General features: G+C 56.8%; 2 protein-coding genes across 4 annotated transcripts in view; one reads left to right on the top strand and one right to left on the bottom strand.

The window, feature by feature from the left end:
- SGMS1 (sphingomyelin synthase 1) overlaps nucleotides 1–18598 on the top strand; it is a 187259-nt gene that overhangs the window by 120425 nt on the left and 48236 nt on the right. Inside the window, exon 1 of one of the 3 annotated variants that reach the window (XM_051982645.1) lies at nucleotides 7855–7988. The exons of the other annotated variants lie outside the window; for them this stretch is intronic. The gene's annotated coding sequence lies outside the window, so the exon portion shown is untranslated. Of the gene's footprint in view, nucleotides 1–7854; nucleotides 7989–18598 lie in introns of those variants that run through there. 3 annotated transcript variants of the gene reach the window in all.
- Nucleotides 13190–17755, bottom strand: LOC127547007 (translation initiation factor IF-2-like). Its single transcript, XM_051973866.1, has 5 exons — nucleotides 17558–17755; nucleotides 15936–16658; nucleotides 14410–14917; nucleotides 13665–13867; nucleotides 13190–13558 (listed from the first exon to the last, which is right to left on the bottom strand). The coding sequence occupies exons 1-5, from the start codon at nucleotides 17753–17755 to the stop codon at nucleotides 13190–13192; spliced, it is 2001 nt and encodes a 666-aa protein (XP_051829826.1).

The following is an 18598-nucleotide window of genomic DNA, read 5'->3' as shown; positions in this document are numbered from 1 at the left end:
GGGACTTTCCCAAGTGAGGAGAAGGGAGTAGGCTCTCTCCAGGCTGGACACCTGCTTGATTGGCTGCTTGTTCTCCTGCATTCTTTTTTTTTGGAAAGCTTTTTATTTTCAAAACATACGCACGGATCATTTTTCAACACTGACCCTTGCATAGCCTTGGGTTCCAACTTTCCCCTCCTTCCCCCGACTGCCTCCCCTATATGACAAACAAGCCAATATATGTTATACATATTAAAATATATGTTAAATCCAATATATGTAAATGTTTATACAATTATCTTGCTACATAAGAAAAATCAGGTCACAAAGGAAAATGGGTAAGAAAACTAAACTCAAGCAAACAACAGCAGAAAGGGTGAGAATGTTTTGCTATGATCCCCAGTCGGTTCCCATAGTCCTCCCTCTGGGGGCAGACGGCTCTCTCCATCACAAGATCATTGGAACTGGCCTGAATCATTTCAGTGTTGAAGAGAGCCACGTCCATCAGAACTGATCATCTTATAGTCTTGTTGCCATGTACAATGATCTCCTGGTTCTACTCCCTTCCCTCAGCATCAGTTCCTGTGAGTCTCTCCAGACCTTTCTGAATCCATCCCATTGATCATTTCTTCTAGAACAATAATATTCCATAATATTCATATACTTATTCAGCCTTTCCCCACTCAGTTTCCAGTTCCTTGCCACTACCAAGAGGGCCACCATTGTTGCGCATGTGGGTCCTTTCCCTTTTTTTATGATCTCTGGGATGCAGGCCCAGGAGTGACACTGCTGGATCAGAAGGATGCACAATTTGTCTCCTGCCTTTTGAAGAGGATCAGAATGATATCACCGCAGTAGAGTCAAAGTACAGTGTGTCCTGTTGCCTTTCAGCTAGGTAGCCTGCTGCCTCATATGAAATAATAGGTCCTTAAAATTTGCATTGAACGGAGTGACAGATGTGGGAGGATGGGTAGTGAATTGGAGGAATTAGGAACAGATCATCTTGGCTAAAGGGAGAGTTTTGAAAGGAGGGACATACTGGAAAACACATTTAGAGATACGAGTTGTGTAGAGAGCCCCAAACACCAGGTTAAAGACACTTTATCACCGAGCCATTAAGGGAATTCTCAAGCAACTAAATAGAGAAAAGGATGTTATTTACCATGCAGTATAGTACCACACAGAAGTGTGGATTCTTTTGGAATGATTCCCTTTGGAGAAGAAGAAATGGCGACCAGAATCCTAGGCCTAGATGCAAGTAGAATTGGGTCCAGACTTGTGAGCCTTGGTTCCTCTTCCATAAGATGGAGGAGTTGAGCTAGATGGCTTCTGAAGTCCCTGCCGGCTGATGATTCTGACAAATTTCATCTTGGAACTACTGTTCCGACATGGTTTTCGCTCAAGAAAACTTCATTTTCTATTTGCCTCCTATAATGAACTGAGGTAAAAATAGGAGGAAAAAAATCCCTACTAGAAACTTGATGACAGAATGGTAGTTGGGCGATACAGCAGAAAGAGCGTTGCCTCAGTTCAGATCCTTGTGTGATACGGGTAAAGTCACTTCTCTCTCTGGGCCTGTTTCTTAATCTTGAAGTGAGCAGGGGTTTGGATTTGAGGATCGCTAAAGTCGCTTCCTGCCCATTCCAGATCCTGTGAACTGTCAGAGGTCTCGGTGGGCTTCCCAGCTCTGTGCGTGGATCCCAAAGTCAAGCCTAAGGGGCCTTTCCTATCTCCGTTTGAGCTTTCTAGTGTTCTGTGTGGGAACTGATCCGCCATTTCTGAAGTTGGTGCCTATTGGCAGTAAATCCCACCCTTGGCCCATTCTCAAGGCCAGTCTTTTTCTTCTGTAATAGTCAATGATTTGCCAGTTCCTCGATTCCTTTAAATCTCTTTCTTCCGGAACAGTGATTTTAGGTCATAGTGACCCAAAGAAATAAACTCTTGATTTCCCCTAAATTGCTCATCTTTTTAGTTGACTTAACTGTTGTGGAAGGAAAAGATTGGTTTAGAGCAGATTCCAGTGGCGTCAATTCTTCACTTTGAATAGGGGGTGGGGGGCTCGATGTCCTTGTGCCACCATCCTCAGCTCGTTTTGTTTTCCTGTCTCTGTGCATCCTGTTCCTCCCTCTCCTCCAAAATGGAAGCAGCTTGAGAACAGGAACAGTTTTGATGTGTGTTTCTGTCCCCAGCCCCTGCCTGGCACCGAGGTGACACTTTATAAATGCTAATTGGTGGAAATTGAACTGGCTTGATCTTAAAATGATGCATCATCCAAGGTCTCATCCAACTATAACATATATCTTTTATGAATTACAGCTTTGGCTCATCGACCACATTTAGGGGAACCCTTGTCCCTAGTTTGTTGGCAGATGGGGCATCCACCCCCTTTTCTTAGCACCCTGACATTACAAATCCATCCCCAACCCGCCCACCCCATCGGTGAGTTAGCATCTCTCCTCCGAGCTCTCGTGGGGATTTCGTTAGTCTCCTTGTTGGGATCCCAGAATCCTTTTTTTATGATCTCTGGGATGCAGGCCCAGGAGTGACACTGCTGGATCAGAAGGATGCACAATTTGTCTCCTGCCTTTTGAAGAGGATCAGAATGATATCACCGCAGTAGAGTCAAAGTACAGTGTGTCCTGTTGCCTTTCAGCTAGGTAGCCTGCTGCCTCATATGAAATAATAGGTCCTTAAAATTTGCATTGAACGGAGTGACAGATGTGGGAGGATGGGTAGTGAATTGGAGGAATTAGGAACAGATCATCTTGGCTAAAGGGAGAGTTTTGAAAGGAGGGACATACTGGAAAACACATTTAGAGATACGAGTTGTGTAGAGAGCCCCAAACACCAGGTTAAAGACACTTTATCACCGAGCCATTAAGGGAATTCTCAAGCAACTAAATAGAGAAAAGGATGTTATTTACCATGCAGTATAGTACCACACAGAAGTGTGGATTCTTTTGGAATGATTCCCTTTGGAGAAGAAGAAATGGCGACCAGAATCCTAGGCCTAGATGCAAGTAGAATTGGGTCCAGACTTGTGAGCCTTGGTTCCTCTTCCATAAGATGGAGGAGTTGAGCTAGATGGCTTCTGAAGTCCCTGCCGGCTGATGATTCTGACAAATTTCATCTTGGAACTACTGTTCCGACATGGTTTTCGCTCAAGAAAACTTCATTTTCTATTTGCCTCCTATAATGAACTGAGGTAAAAATAGGAGGAAAAAAATCCCTACTAGAAACTTGATGACAGAATGGTAGTTGGGCGATACAGCAGAAAGAGCGTTGCCTCAGTTCAGATCCTTGTGTGATACGGGTAAAGTCACTTCTCTCTCTGGGCCTGTTTCTTAATCTTGAAGTGAGCAGGGGTTTGGATTTGAGGATCGCTAAAGTCGCTTCCTGCCCATTCCAGATCCTGTGAACTGTCAGAGGTCTCGGTGGGCTTCCCAGCTCTGTGCGTGGATCCCAAAGTCAAGCCTAAGGGGCCTTTCCTATCTCCGTTTGAGCTTTCTAGTGTTCTGTGTGGGAACTGATCCGCCATTTCTGAAGTTGGTGCCTATTGGCAGTAAATCCCACCCTTGGCCCATTCTCAAGGCCAGTCTTTTTCTTCTGTAATAGTCAATGATTTGCCAGTTCCTCGATTCCTTTAAATCTCTTTCTTCCGGAACAGTGATTTTAGGTCATAGTGACCCAAAGAAATAAACTCTTGATTTCCCCTAAATTGCTCATCTTTTTAGTTGACTTAACTGTTGTGGAAGGAAAAGATTGGTTTAGAGCAGATTCCAGTGGCGTCAATTCTTCACTTTGAATAGGGGGTGGGGGGCTCGATGTCCTTGTGCCACCATCCTCAGCTCGTTTTGTTTTCCTGTCTCTGTGCATCCTGTTCCTCCCTCTCCTCCAAAATGGAAGCAGCTTGAGAACAGGAACAGTTTTGATGTGTGTTTCTGTCCCCAGCCCCTGCCTGGCACCGAGGTGACACTTTATAAATGCTAATTGGTGGAAATTGAACTGGCTTGATCTTAAAATGATGCATCATCCAAGGTCTCATCCAACTATAACATATATCTTTTATGAATTACAGCTTTGGCTCATCGACCACATTTAGGGGAACCCTTGTCCCTAGTTTGTTGGCAGATGGGGCATCCACCCCCTTTTCTTAGCACCCTGACATTACAAATCCATCCCCAACCCGCCCACCCCATCGGTGAGTTAGCATCTCTCCTCCGAGCTCTCGTGGGGATTTCGTTAGTCTCCTTGTTGGGATCCCAGAATCCTATCTTTAGTCATGGGAAGGGCCCTGGAGGGGTATCAGCTCCAAACCCTTCCTTTTTCTGATAAGGAAACAGACCTAGAGATGGGACGGTCGTGGAGTTAGTGCTAGAATTGGAATCCAGGGTCTCTCACTCCGGAAATCAGTGCTCTCTTTCTCCTGAACTATTCTGCCTCCAGTTCACGAAGATATTATCATTTATTATAATTGAGTAGTTAGGGTCTCCGGTTCTGGATCTGTGGGATTTCAGAGTTAGAGAAGACCTTAGTTTATCTCCCTTATTTTGCCAGTAGAAAAGTCTCCCTCCGAGGCTCCGAGACAGGTCGGTTAATAGTTATTAAGCACCTACTATGTGCTAGGTAGGCACTGTGCCAAGTACTAGGGATAGAGAAAGGAGACAAAAGACAGCCCTTATTCTCAATCAAGTTCACAATTTAATGGGAAAACCACAAGCAAACACATAGTAAAACAAACTGCATGCAGGGTAAATAGAAAATAATCAAGGAGGGAAGGCCCTAGAATTAAGAGGGTTAGAAAAGGCTTCCTGGAGAGGATGGGAGTTTTAGATGGGACTTAAAGGAAGCCAGGAGGCAGCGATGGGGAGGGCAAACGTTCTAGATCTCAAAGACAGTCAAAGAAAATGCCTGAAGTGGAGAGAGAAAATGTCTGGTTGGGGGAATTGCCAGGAGGGCCAAGGGATTGAAGAGATTGAAGAGATAAAATATCTGAAGACTAGAAAGGTAGAGGAGACAGGGCTGTGAATGAGAGTCTGTTCGGGTTTTGCTCCTGGGTATAATGGAGTCACTGGTTTATTAGTGGGGGTTCGGTGGGTGCCATGATGTTTTAGGAAAGTCACTTTATGTAGATGACCGAATGGAGGATGGTTTGGAGAGAGGAGGACCTGGGCGGTCGCCCCGATGTGAGACGAGGAGGGTCTGCACCAGGGCAGGGGCTGCGTCACACAAGAGAAGGCCGCTTAATCCCGAGATGTTGCACCGGTGACATCCACCGGCCTTGACACCGTGTTGGATGTGGGGTGTGTGAAAGAGACCGGGGAGCCCGAGGGACTGAGAGCCTAGTGCTGCCTTCTCCAAGGAAAGGGGGGGGAGGAAGGAGGAGGAAACCGTAATGTTACGGTGAGTTTGAGATGTCCGATTCACGATGGCTCAGAGGAGATTGGATGGAGGTCAGCAGCCAGCCTCTCATAAAATCCATGGGAAGTGAGGAGATCCCCAGTGAAGCAGGAGAGAGAGAGGAGAGACAGAAGACTGAGCTCTGAGGGATTTCTATTCCAGATCTAGCGGGCCAGACGGGGATCCGGCACCGGAGCCTGAGCAGGAGCAGTCAGAGAGGGAGCGGAAGAACCAGGAGAGAGCCTGAAAACCAGGGAGAAGCCGCTGGTCACCGGTGGCGGCTGCAGCAGTCAAGGAGCGTGGGGATTGAGAAAGGGCCTCAGATTGCCATGAAGAGCACCAGGAGTTTTGCAGCCACGGTTGCCGTGGAATGAGGAGCCTGGAAGGAGGATTATAAGGGGTTAAGAAAAGAGTGAGAGGAGAGAAATGGCTACCTAGTGGACACAGGTTTTTGAGGAGTTTAACCACAAAAGGCAAAAGAGATAAAGTATGATGGCGGGAGGCAAAGATCAAGGGAGGGTTTTTTTGAGCACGGGGGAGACAGGGATGGAAGCAGCAGAGGGAGGGAGGGAAAATAAATGGGATTCCATTTATTAACTGGGGAGAAGGAATTGCAATACGTAGGGAATGATTTTACTCACACACACACTCACACATACATTCATATACACACACACACACACACACGATGGTAACCATGTCTAAGACCAGGGAGAAAATGGGAAAAAAGGGAAATGTACATGATAACTACATTCTGTGTATAAGGAATAGCAAATTGTGCACACCTGACAATTTTGTGTGTGATCATTTTTTCATATTCTGCTGTTTTAGAAGTGCTTGTGCATCCCGTCCATTAAAAACTAAATAAAAAGATACAAAAGTGAACGATGCTAGAGAAGACAATCTCCTGGAGGAGCTGGGATGGGGGGGCACTTGAGAGGGGTTAACCTCGGTAAGGAGTAAGGCGGCCTCTTCCTGGGAGAAAGGGGGAAGGAGGGGAGAGGGGCAGGAGGCCCTTGAGGATGGGAGATGAAGGACGGGAGAGATGGGGGGGGGGGGAAGAAGGTCCCAGGGAATTTTACTTAGAAAATAGATGAAGATCTCAGCTGAGGAAGGGGAGGGGGCGGGAGTTGGAAGCCCCGTTGAGAGGAGCAAAGAATGAGTTCATAGGGCGGTAGATGAGGGTTGTCTCCAGGGTCACACGTCCACCTGGAAGCTCTGTGTGGAACACAGTGCTGCTGACCCCCAGGTGGTGTCTCAAGGCCTGGATCTAGTGCTGGGAGTCATCCCCAAGCCCCTACTGTGTGTCCTCCGGGGCTGAGTCCTGGGGGTCCCTGCTGGTGCCGACCCTCCCCCTCCCCCCGTGGGGGAGACCAGTCTGTGCGAGGAGGCAGCCTCCAGGTTCTGTGGGAGACGCCTAGAGGGAAATCACTGATGGGAAGGGAGAGCGGCCAGGGCTTCCTGCCGGAGGTGGGATTTTAGCTGGAACTTGAAAGGGGGAGGGGGGCCGAGCGGCCAGAGTGGGTCCTCCGGAGCCGGGTGGCCGCGGGGAGCTCTCTCTGGAAATGGAGGGGCCGGGGAGGCTCCGAGTAGCCAAGAACGGGGGGAGGAAACGCTGGCTCTGCACTTGGAGGCTCCGGAGCTGTCTCGGTGCTTTGGGGACGAGGTCCCTCAGTTTCCCCACCTGTAAGAGAAGGGGGTGGCTTGGATGGCCGCGGCCCCCGCCCCCAGTCTAGATCGGAGCTCCCTCGGACCGCGCAGCGCGCCTCCGGTGGGACCGTCCCGAGGAGCCCACGTTTTCCCCGGCCTGCAGGCAGCAATCCTGGGGGAAGAAGTGAGAGTGGGGGCCGGAACCGAAAGTCCCTCCTTCCCCGTAAGTGAAACCGTCCGGGCCGCGGAAGCCGGGCCTGACTCACTGCTCGGGGCCGCCCGGGGCCCCACCCTTGCATTCCAAAAAAGCTCGGCCTCCCGGACACACCCTCGAGCCCGGGCCGCCGCCGCCTCTGGAGGCCGGACTCGGGCCTGGCCAGCTGGAGGCTAACGGGAGGGGGAGGGGGAGGAGGGGGAGGAGGAGGGAGGCGGGAGGCCCGCCCCCCACGGGGCTCCTGCTCCAGCCAGACTGGATTTCCCAGTGGCTTCTCCCTCCTCTCGGGCCCGCGACGTCACTTGTACACAGAGCCCCGACTGCCCAGACGGCCCTACGGGGAGCAGCCGCGACAGCCCGCGTGCCCGCCGCTCCGTGCCCTCCCCTCCGGGTCTGAGCCCGGGCTCCCGGGGAACGCAGGGGCCGCCCGAGGGGTCTCCTTCCAGGCCGGGGGCCGGGCGGCGATCTCGCGGCTCCGGAGCCGGCCGCTCGAATCCGGCGTGTGCGGAGGCAGCGGCCCCGGGAACTTTGGCCTTGGACTTGGGGCGCGGAGGGAGTGAGCCCGGCCCGCCCGCCCGCCCTTCTCCCGACTTTGGAAACTGGCCTGAAAGCGGGCGGAGAGCCCCGCGTCCCGGAGCGCGCCGGGTCCCGCTCGCTCCTGCCGGAGTCTGCGGCCGGGGATCCCGGCCACTGGGGAAAGCACCGGAGCCGAGGCGGCCGCCCCACCCTGGGGAGATGTCAGAAGGTAGAGGCGGAGGGCTGGAAGGGCTGCTGGGGGGCGGGGCGGGGACCCCCGAGCATCCCGGGTTCAGGGCGCTGGAAGTGGAGCGGGGAGGTGGGGGAGAGGGGGAAGGCGGGGTTCTCGCGCCCCTCCGGCGGGGACTGCTGGAAGCCCCGCCCGCCCCCTCCAGCGGCCCCTGGGGGCGGGAGAGTGGAGCGGCCCCAGATTCCGCCGCGGGAGGGGCGGGCCGGGACCTCTCCGCTGCCTGGGGGGTGGAGGCCCCCAGGCTGGGAACTCGCCTCCCTGCCTCCGATGCCCCCTTGGGCGGTGGTCTGGTGGCCGGTCCTCTGGGGAACCGGGGCCGGGGTGGGGGCTGCCAAGCCAGAAGCTGGTGCTGGGGATTTCACCGGGAGGAGAAGGGCCCCCTCCCGAAGGGCGCTGTTGTTCTTGGCTCGGATTAGCCCCAAACTGAGCCTCCCTTTCCCATGATCTCCTTACGAGCTCAGGCTGTGGAAACGCTCCTCAAATTTGGCCCTTTGGGGCCTCAGTTTCCTCCTCTGGAAAACGGGGGAGGGGGAGAGGAGGAGATTGTGGGCAGTCCCGACTTCCCCCGGTCTTGGGCCTGGAGCTTGGGCCGTTGGGCTCGGGCTGTCAACAAACCGGCTGCCTCCAGCCACCTGTTGGGAATGTGTTTTCAAACTTGCTTTCACCCAGTGAACTCCAGTCATGTGCTTTCCGTGGGGCGGCTTTTAACGGGAGCTCCGCGGGGCCATTTGGCGGGACCCGAGAGGGCCCGGAGACCCCCGGACCTTCCCTGCTTCCCGGGAGCTCAGTCTGGTGCAGCTCTGCGGATGTACAGCCCGGGAGGGGAGGGGGAGGGATCCCCCACCGTGCGGTTCTAAGCCAGACACGGAGAGAAAACCCTAAGCCTGAAGTGGGGGAGGGGAGTTCTGGGCCCAGGAGAAATGCCCTGCCAGGCCCTCTGGGTTTGCAGGCAGAGCATGGAAAGAAGGGAAAAGGAATAAAGAGGAAGGAATGGAAGGGGAAGGAAGGAAGAAGAAGGAATGGAAGGGAAAGGAATGGAAGGGGAAGGAAGAGGAAGGAATGGAAGGGGAAGGAAGAAAGAGGAAAGAATGGAAGGGAAAGGAAGAAAGAGGAAGGAATGGAAGGGGAAGGAAGGAAAAGGAAGGAATGGAAGGGAAAGGAAGGAAGAAGGAAGGGAGGAAAAGAAGAGGAGGAAGGAAAGAAGGAAAGAAAATGGAAGCTGATAATTTCCCTCGAAATTTCCGTGGCTCTGGGTCTTCTGGTCTCTGACAGTTCTTCTCTGACCCAAACTCTCCCAATTAAATGTCAGCGACCGCCTGCTGGCAGCTAGGTGACAGAGTGCTGGTTCTGGAGTCAGATCTGGCACTAGACATTTTCTAGTTGTGTGACCCTGAGCAAGGCACTTCCTGTTTGCCTCAGTTTCCTCATCTGTAAAATGAGCTGGAGAAGGAAATGGCAAACCACTCCACTATTTTTTGCCAAGAAATCCCAGATGGAGTCAGGAAGAGCCAGACATGGCTGGGGAAAAAAACCAAAAAACAAACCCCAAACCTGAATCACAGAAACTTCTGCTTGATTATTCCTGAGCCTGAGCAGCTGAAGGGACCCAGGGCTACGGGATCTTATCTGTTCTCTGGAATACAAAGGGGGCTGATTTTCCATGGAGATACTGGAGATCCTTCCCCCAGCCTCCGGTGCCGAGAGGAGTGAGGCCCATGGCTGGGCTCTTTGCAAGCTTTTCTTGATCTCAGCCATGGATCCGTGCCAGACACCGGAGCTGTTCCAAATGAGTTCTAGAGCGGAGGGTTCTATCTGCTTCACCCCTGACCCCGCGCTCCTGCCTCCCTCATAACTGATTTTTATACTGCAGCTTCTGGGTCTTAGATAGGCTTAGGGCTTGTTCTAGGGGCACTGCATCGGGTAAAGGCCTGGAGGCCCCGAGACTCATCTTCCCCGGCTCAGATCTGATCTCAGAACAAGTCACTTCACCTCTTTTGCCTCAGTTTCCTCATCTGTTGCACGAGCTGGAGAAGGAAACGGCAAAGCCCCCGTGATCTCTGCTGAGAATACCCCGCGAGGAGGAGGCGGGCCGCGCGGCCCCTTGAGTTTGCTGTTTCCCTGGCGGCTGGCCCTGGATAAGCAATCTGAGCTCCGAGGAGAGGCGATTTAGGTCCCTTCCAGTCTCATATTTCTAAACAAGGAACCAACACACCTCGCTTCCTCGTTTCTTAGCGGCTAATCCCTTAATGTACCAGTCACCTTTTAGTTTCTTTAGTCACCCTTTCTTACATAAACAGAGTGTTTCCTTCTAGAAAGATTCAAAACCCCAAGGGGAAGAAACCAAGAGAAAGCCCGGGGATCGCGATTCTCTTGGGTGTTTTGGAAATGGCAATCTCTCTGGACTTTTAAAGGGAAGGTTTTTCCGTCCGTCCATCCCTCCTGGTGCTCAGCTTTTGATTTCCGCGGGTAGGTTCCATTTTTAAGTTCCATACCACCCACATTTATATTCCGTCCACCTGTGCATAGAGAGCGCACCTATCTCGGCTTCGGGCTCACCCCGAGTTACCGCCCTCCATTGAAAGCAGGAACTGCTGGTTTTCTGCGGGGCCTGAGCTTCTACTTTAGCTCCAGTGACATCCTGGCCCTAGGGTTTTTTCTGGCTCTCCCCGTGTCCTTTCTATCTGCTTTCTTAAATCACACTTTCCCTCTTAATTATTTCCTATTTATTCTGTATATACTCGTCTGTATATACTCGCTCTGTATATACTCGTCTGTATAGTGTTTGAATTTGTCTTCCCCGCTGGACTGTAAGCTCCTTGAAGTCGGGGCCTATTCTTTGCCTCTTCATCCCCTTTGGGCCTAGCATGGAGCCTGGCACAGAGAAGCATCGATGAGTTGATTGAAGGGGCTGTTTTATATTTGCCGTTGTAACCCTATCCCTTGGCGAGCACGGAGCTCTGCACGTACTAGGTCTTAACAGGCCTGTTTGATTTGAACCAGACAGCACATAGTAGGTCTTAACAGATGCCTGTTTGACTTCAAGGAAGGTACACAGTAGGTCTTAACAGATGCTGTTGGATTTGAACTGGAAGGCACACAATAGGTCTTAACAGATGCCTGTTTGACTTCAAGGAAGGCATACAGAAGGTCTTAACAGATGCCCATTTTATTTGAACCCGAAGACACACAGTAGGTCTTAACAGATGCCCATTTGATTTGAACTGGAAGGCACACAGTAGGTCCTAACAGATGCCTGTTTGACTTCAAGGAAGGCACACAGTAGGTCTTAACAGATGCCCGTTTGATTTGAATCAGAAGTCAGCATGTAGGAAGCTGGGACACTGGCAGGACTAAGGGTTCTGGTTCATTCTGAGTCTGTGACGGAGTGAGATAAACAGCAGATGGAGATTTCCTTCCTGAAGAGAGCCAGCATGTTCAGATGTCCCTCTTCCTCGGCAACACTGCCCTACATTTAATTTGGCCACGTGGGCGTCCAACGCGGACCCTGCTGAGGCGGTGTTTGGGGAAAGCCTCGTCTCCCGGGCTCATCCACCAGAGTGCTCTGGGAGGAGGGAGCTCGGGGCAGCCACCGCCGGGGAGCGGTGCCCTCGTAGCCTGCGCCGTGTCTTACTGAGAAGAGCCACAGCTCGGCCACTTCCTCTCGTGAGCAGAAGTGAAACAGGTTCTCGGAACAGTCGGCGGGACCCTCTGGCCTTTCGGCTCTGCCGGGGCCCCTTCTCCCCAGGCGTTTCCACCGCTGGTACGAAGTTGGCCACGTGGGCAGTTTGTAAGATGGACATTTCACTTCCTAGCTTTGTGACCCTGGACAGGTCATCCGATCTCTTCCTCAGTTTTCTCATCTGTAAAATGGGGATAAAAATAGCTCCTACCTTCCTGGTGGATTAAGTGAGATGGCACATGCAGAAAGTGCTGCACAAATGGCGCCTCAGACGGGGAGAGCATCCTCCAGGATGCGCCTCTGGGTTGTTCAGTCAGCCCCGGGGTCTTGGGGCCGTAAAGACGAATGATGAAGTGCCCGCCTCCTCACTTTACAGGTGGAGAAACTGAGGCCTCCAGAGGCCCCAGGTCCTGCCCAAGGTCAGCCAAGGAGGGCCTACGTGGCCCCGGCTTTGGATCCAGCCCTTGAAAGCTGAGAGAAGCCAGATGGAGAAGGAAGAGACTCCTCCCTAGATCTCCTAGTCAGTCGGCAGGTGGCAGAGCCAAGGTGGGAGCCCAGGCTCCTGCGCTTTGGGCCTTCAGGTTCTAGCTCTGTCCCGACTGGGAATCTTGCCAGGTTCCCTTTACTGTTTGAAGGTTCCCATGGCCAAGTGCAGGAGGAGGGGGGACCTCGGGGTGAGGGAAGGGGGAGGGGTTGGCGCGCAGCTTTCCTGCCCCACCAGCCTTCCTTCCTTCCTCCTTTGGGCTTAAGGAGGTTTGTGAGGCTGGGGGAGGCCGGGCCTCCAGAAGGAAATGACCAGAGGGGAGTGCCCGCCCTTTCCTGAAGTCTGAAAAAGCCGGGGCTTGCCCTTTCTTAATGCATTAGCATTGCTTCTAGAATGAATGGGGAACGGATGGGGTTCACTGTGACGTGCTCCCTCTCTCCTTCCCTCCCTCCTCTCCCTCCTTCCTTCCGTCCCCCCCCTTTTTTTTGGAGGCACTTAGGTTTAAAGTGACACGCCCAGGGTCCCACAGTTAGGAAGCATGAGGTGTCTGAGGCCGGATGTGAGCTCGGGTCCTCCTGCCTCCTGGGCCGGTGCTCTATCCACTGCGCCATCGGCTTCCCCGGCGGTGAACTTGGGCTCCATGGAAGGAAAGCCTTTCTCCAGAGTCAGCTCTGGGTCCGGGCTCCCCAGGACCGTGGGCGAGGCTGGGGGAGCACAGTGGGGAGTCTTTTTTGGGGGTGACTTGTACTAAATGTTCCTTTTGGCTTGAAAGTGCCGAGCTCCCGTGCGCTTAACGTGCTGCCTCGCACTGAGGAAGGGTCGGCCGCCCCCAACAGCCTCCCGGGGGGAGACGGGAAATCGGCCTCCGGGCCACCAGGGGCGGGCCCTTCCGTGGCCGCTCTGAGAGACGCCCAGCTGGGAATCCGAGCCGGGGGCCCCCCCGCCGCCCCTCCCTGGGCCCCCCCGCCGCCCCTCCCTGGGCCCCCCGCTGCCCCGCCCCCCTTCTCCCAGGCCCTCCTAATCCTTAGCCGGGCGCAGGCTCCTGCCCCCTGGCAGTGGGAGCCGCAGGGCCTGGAGACGTGAGCACAGCCCCAGCCTGACGCCCTTGGCTGACGGAGGGCAGCGCGTGCCCTCCGGCGTGGTCTGTGGAAGGACAGGGCGGCCGGAGGGGGCCCCCAGCTGTGCCCCAGCCTCCCGCCCCTGCCCCGGGCCTAGTCGGCCGTTCCCGCCACCAGGACCACAGACGGACCTCGAGGAGCTTTCCGGGGCCTGGCCGCGCGAAGGCCCCACGTGGTCACCCCAGCACTCTCTGAGGGGCTCCTTTACGCCCCCCCCTTTGTTTCTCCCCATAGTTGCTGTTCCCTCTTCCCGGTAGTCCGGAAGCGGCTGGAAGGCAGGGATCAGGATGCGGGGGGGTCTCTCTGTTCGCAGGGGGTTGTAGGGGGAGGGGCGGGGTTTTGACTTGAAACGCTGCTTAGCCACGTCCAGTTACCGATCCGCAAAACGAATCCGCTCCTCGGGGAGCCGCCTCCCCTGCGCGCACCTCCCGTGTGCGCGCCTCCCGTGCTCGCGCCTCCCGTGCCGCGCCTCCCGAGCGCGCGCCTCCCGTGTGCGCGCCTCCCGAGCGCGCACCCTTTGCAGGGCGCAGACCCGAGCCCCGGGGGCAGGCTCCCCACAGTGGGGGAGGGGCTTGTCCTGGACAGTGAGAGTGAGGGGGCCAGAGTGGGCGCCCCTCGGGCATCTGGGAGCCAGGCGGGAGCGGGTGGGCCAGTGAGCGGGGCTGTGGGAGAGAGAAGCAAACCGGCGCCTGCCCTCGGGGAGGCCGCATTATACCATGGGAAGGGGCCGCTGGGCGCCGGTGCAGACCGAAGGGAGGGAGGGAGGGAGGGAGGTGGCGGTGCTGGGGAGAGGCAGCTCTGGCCAGGGCGCCGCAGGCTGCTCCCTCCGGGCCGCGCTCGCCCCGCCCCCCGCGCTCCCTGCTGGGGCAGCTTCTCTCTTTAGAACAGGGGCCGGAAGGTCACCAAGTGTCCTTGCTTCTCCTCAAGGTCCCGGGGCTGGACACATGCCTGCCCCCGGGCAAATGTTTCAGCTTCTAGCGCTCTGTCTGTCTCCTTATTTCTGTCTCCACCTGTCTCAGTCTCAGTCTCTGTCTCTGTCTCTTTCTCTGTCTCTGTTTCAGTCTGTCTGTGTCTCAGTCTCCCCCTCCCCCCCAGTCTCTCACAGGGACAGAGGCTAACCCTGGGCTTCCACGCTCTCTGGTGCCCCTCCCCCCCAGCACCCATCGTCCCGCTCTCTGTGGCTTCCAGTCCTGCAGGAGACGCCGAGCTCTCTTGGGTCTCCGGCCCGTCTCTGGCCCCCCAAGCTCTCTTGGGCCTCCGGCCCGGCTCTGGCCCCCCGAGCTCTCTTGGGCCTCCGGCCCGTCTCTGGCCCCCCGAGCTCTCTTGGGCCTCCGGCCCGTCCCGGGCCTTTGCCGGCTCTGGCCCCCCGAGCTCTCTTGGGCCTCCGGCCCGTCCCGGGCCTTTGCCGGCTGCAGCGCCCGCTCTCCGGGCTTCGTGCCACGCTGAGCGCCCCTTTATGATCCGGGGCACGGCGTGGCTTTGCCTGGCTTTGTGGGGGTGGGTCCGGTGTAGGAGGCAAGTGACCCTTGATCTGAGCCATGTGGAGGAAGCTTGGCATTCTGGGAAAGAGACTCCGGGAGGCCTCTGGGACTGCCCATGTGGAGGCGAGGAGGCCGGGCACCCGAACCTGCAGGGGGAGGAGCCAGATCACCAAGGACCGATGGCTTTTGGTGTGGCCCCTCCCGGCGCTCCTGAGCAGAACTAGGGGTCCGGGGGCCTCGCAGAACAAAGTGAGGCCGGTCACAAGGTCCCACGTGCTTGAGATCATTGGATAATCCCTTAGATATAGTTGGGGAGGGGAATGTTGCCCTAATCATTTTTCCTGCATCTTCGTGCCCATGGAAAGTGACATTCTCAAAGGGCGTCCGTTCCGGGGAAGTGTCCCTGGGCGGGGGGAGAGAAGAGAGCCAAGATCTGGCCCGGTGAAGGGGCCGAAAACTGGTCGGGAAGCCCGGTGAGCAGCGCCCTCGGGGCAGGTTGGGCCCTGCTTTTCAGAGGGGAAATTCTGTTCGTGACTCACGCTGGCCCGGGCAGAGCAGAGGCCTCTGGATAATTACAGTTAGGAGGCAGCTCACTAATTCTTACTTGGCTCCTCAGCCCAGCCCGTAATTCTCGTTTAAAAGAAACAAACCACCAAGAAACTCAGAAGAGCTTTTTCTTTCCTAGACTGAGTTTCAGATCCAAGTCTTTCAGGCTGCATTCCCTCCCTTTTTCCCTCCCTTTCTCCCTTCCCTCCATCTTTCATCCTTCCCTCTGTCTTCCCTCCCTTCCTCCCTTCTTTCCTTCCCCTCCCTTTCTCCCTCCCCTCTATCCTTCTGTCCTTCATCCTTCCCTCTGCCTTCCCCCCTCCCTCCTTCCTTCTTTCCTTCCCCTTCCTTCTTTCCTTCTCCTTCCTTCTTTCCTTCCCCTCCCTTTCTCCCTCCCCTCCATTCTTCTGTCCTTCATCCTTCCCTCTGCCTTCCTCCCTCCCTCCCTTCCTTCTTTCCTTCCCCTTCCTTCTTTCCTTCTCCTTCCTTCTTTCCTTCCCCTCCCTTTCTCCCTCCCCTCCATCCTTCTGTCCTTCATCCTTCCCTCTGCCTTCCCCCCTCCCTCCTTCCTTCTCTTCCTCCCTCTTTTCCTCTCCAAGGTCCCTCTGGCCCTGAGACTTGGGGGCCTTTTGAGGGCAGGAGCAGGAGCCCCATCGTTGCTCCCGCCGTGCAGGCACCGTCTCCGGCCCAGCCCCGGCCGCGGCCCCACGTGGGGCTCCCTTGGAGTTTTCCTGAGCTGCTTTCCCCCGGATTTTGCCGGGAATTGATGAGAAGTGAGCTTGGCTCCGACTTGCCGATGCTCCCTCCTCCCGAGGGTCCGTGGGGACCCGAGCAGGGGCTGATGGGCCACATCCTGCCTTCCGAGCGCTTCCCCAGGAAGGGAGGCCTCCCCAGGAAGAGCGGCTCAGGCGGGAAAGGCCCTGACGTGGGGAGCGCGTGAGCTGCGGCTGACCCCACGGCGGGCCCAGGCCGGCGGGGGCTGCAGCGTCCCGGGGGCCTCCCTGTCCGGAGCAGTTCCTCGGCTCCAGAGCCAGGTTCTTTCCCTCTGGACCGAGAGGAGGGGGGTGAGACGCCAGGGCCCCTTTTTAATGTCCATGGCGGGGACTCTGGGCCCCTGAGAAAGTCCCTGCCCGGCCTGTGGGGGGCAGGCTCGGGCCCTTCGTCGCTGGGGGAGGGAGGCAGGCGGGCACTGGGGGGCTGCACGGACATTGGGCATTCCGGGGTTGGAGTCATTGGCTCACTTGCCTGGGGTGAGAAGAGGAAGAGCCGGCCAGAGCCGCTGGAAGAGGCCACGTTCCCAGCCTGGGTCTCCTTGAGGATCTGAGCTTGGGGCACGGAGGGCTGGGGGCCAAAGGGCAGACTTTGCTTTTACGGCCGGAGGCGGGGGCTGCAGAGCGGCTTATCCGGCCTCTGTGGGACGTGAGGGGCCCGCCCTCTGCCCGGGCTTCTGGGGGTGCGGGTGCCCCCCTTCTGTTCTCCTGGGTGGCTGCGGGGGGGAGGGGGCGGAGCCCGGTGGGACACCGAGAGCCCAAGCTCCGTCCCTTGCGTCTCCCTTCCCCCCCAGAGGCGTCGCTCACCCCGGAAGGAGGGGAGACTTTGGGTGCCGAGGGAGGGGGCTCCCACGTCCAGCTGCTGGTTCCCTGAGCCTGGGGGCCTCTCCTGGGGATCGCCAGCGGGGGCGGAAGCGAGCGGGCAGCTCGGGAGCTCACCGACCGTCCGGCTCAGAGGAGCTCCCCAACGCGCCCTCAGGCTGGACCCGACTCATTGTCTGGCCTTTCTTGGAACCTCGGCCCGGGCCCGGCGCACAGTAGGTGCTACGTCAGACTCTGCCCGGGAGCGGCCAGAGGGCCCAGTGAGAGGAGGACGGGCGCGCTTGGCCCCCCGAGGCTGAGGGCTCCCAGAGAGGGCAGTCCGTGGCCCAGAGGGGCCCGTCTGCAGCCACGATTACTTAGAAGTGAATCAGAACGGAGCAGGGCTGAGACCCGGTCCGGAGGGGGCGCTGAGGCCCGGGCCCGCTCCCCGCTTCTGCCGCAGGAAAGGCTCCCCGGGCCTGGGCCCCGCTCCCCGCTTCTGCCGCAGCAAAGGCTCCCCGGGCCTGGGCCCCGCTCCCCGCTTCTGCCGCAGCAAAGGCTCCCCAGGCCCGGGCTCTCACAAAGCGCTTTCCCTTTCCATGGTGCCCATTTCTCCTGCCCTTCCCATGAGTCATCTCTCAAGGGTGGGGGAGGGAGAAGCACAACCACCTGGGCAGCTGGGCCCCAGAGCCTGTAACGTGCCCATTGTTCCCGCTCGGGCACAGCGGGGGTGGAGGCGCCTTTCCCGAGCTCTTCCTCCTGGGGCTGCCGTTTTCTCGGAATTGACTGGGGGAGAGGGGGGCAGTTTTTGAGGTCATTTGTGAGTCCTGCTCCCGTATTTGACAGAGGAGGCAACTGAGGCTCCATTGCCGGGTGTCTTGTCCCGGGTCACACGGTTCCGTTCTCCAGGATGAGGAGTTATGGGCCATGTTATGTTATGTTATGGCCAGGCAGGTGCCGTGCCAGGTGCTGTGCCAGGTGCCAGGGGCCCCGGTGAGAAAGGGCACAGCCTCGTGCTCAGGGAAACTACCCGTTAGTGGGAAGTCGCAGGCACGCGGATGAGAAAAGCGGGGGCCGTAGGTGCAGGGGAGGGAACCCGAGGAAGCTTCGTCTGGGTGCCAGCCCTGAAGCTCCAATGGAGCGGGGGATTCCGAGAGGGAGAGGAGGGGAGAGTCCGGGAAGGAGGAGGGGCGGGGCCACGTTAACGCCTCTGGGCCGCAGGATGGAGCGGACAATCCAGTCGGGGAGGCCTCCGATGGCCAGGGCTGTTCCGCAGAGCTGCAGTTCGGGGGGGCCCGGCTCCGTCCTCCCTGCTCGGGCGCCTCCCACCGGGCCCCTGCAGCCCCAGAAGCTCCGTCCTCCCCGGAAAGCTCCGTCCTCCCTGCTCGGGCGCCTCCCACTGGGCCCCTGCAGCCCCAGAAGCTCCGTCCTCCCCGGAAAGCTCCGTCCTCCCCGGAAAGCTCCGTCCTCCCTGCTCGGGCGCCTCCCACTGGGCCCCTGCAGCCCCAGAAGCTCCTGTGCAGGTTCAGTTCATCCCGGCCTGCTTCAGTCACGTGAGCCAGATCCTAATCTCTAATCACTGGCTTTATTTACTCCCGGAGCAGCCGTTGGTTCAGCGTGTTCCAGGCTCATGAAACTGGATAGTTTGGGATAAGGAGGAGGTTTGGCTCCCCCCGTCCCGGCCACACACGAGGAGTCCTGGGGTTTCAG

The sequence above is a fragment of the Antechinus flavipes genome, chromosome 2 (genome assembly GCF_016432865.1).
Source record: "Antechinus flavipes isolate AdamAnt ecotype Samford, QLD, Australia chromosome 2, AdamAnt_v2, whole genome shotgun sequence".
In the NCBI taxonomy this organism is placed as follows: domain Eukaryota; kingdom Metazoa; phylum Chordata; class Mammalia; order Dasyuromorphia; family Dasyuridae; genus Antechinus; species Antechinus flavipes.
This window is presented reverse-complemented; position numbering and strand designations above follow the sequence as displayed.

What these genes read in the sequence shown, in the direction of transcription:
- LOC127547007 (XM_051973866.1), bottom strand. Translation starts at nt 17,755, where the DNA reads ATGGAGCCTCAGTTGCCTCCTCTGTCAAATACGGGAGCAGGACTCACA. An exon ending in TCTGGGGCCCAGCTGCCCAG is followed by an intron (nt 16,659 to 17,557) that starts GTGGTTGTGCTT and finishes TTTGGCCCCCAG; the next exon opens with CCCTCCGTGCCCCAAGCTCA. An exon ending in AGAGAGCGTGGAAGCCCAGG is followed by an intron (nt 13,868 to 14,409) that starts GTTAGCCTCTGT and finishes CTCACTGTCCAG; the next exon opens with GACAAGCCCCTCCCCCACTG.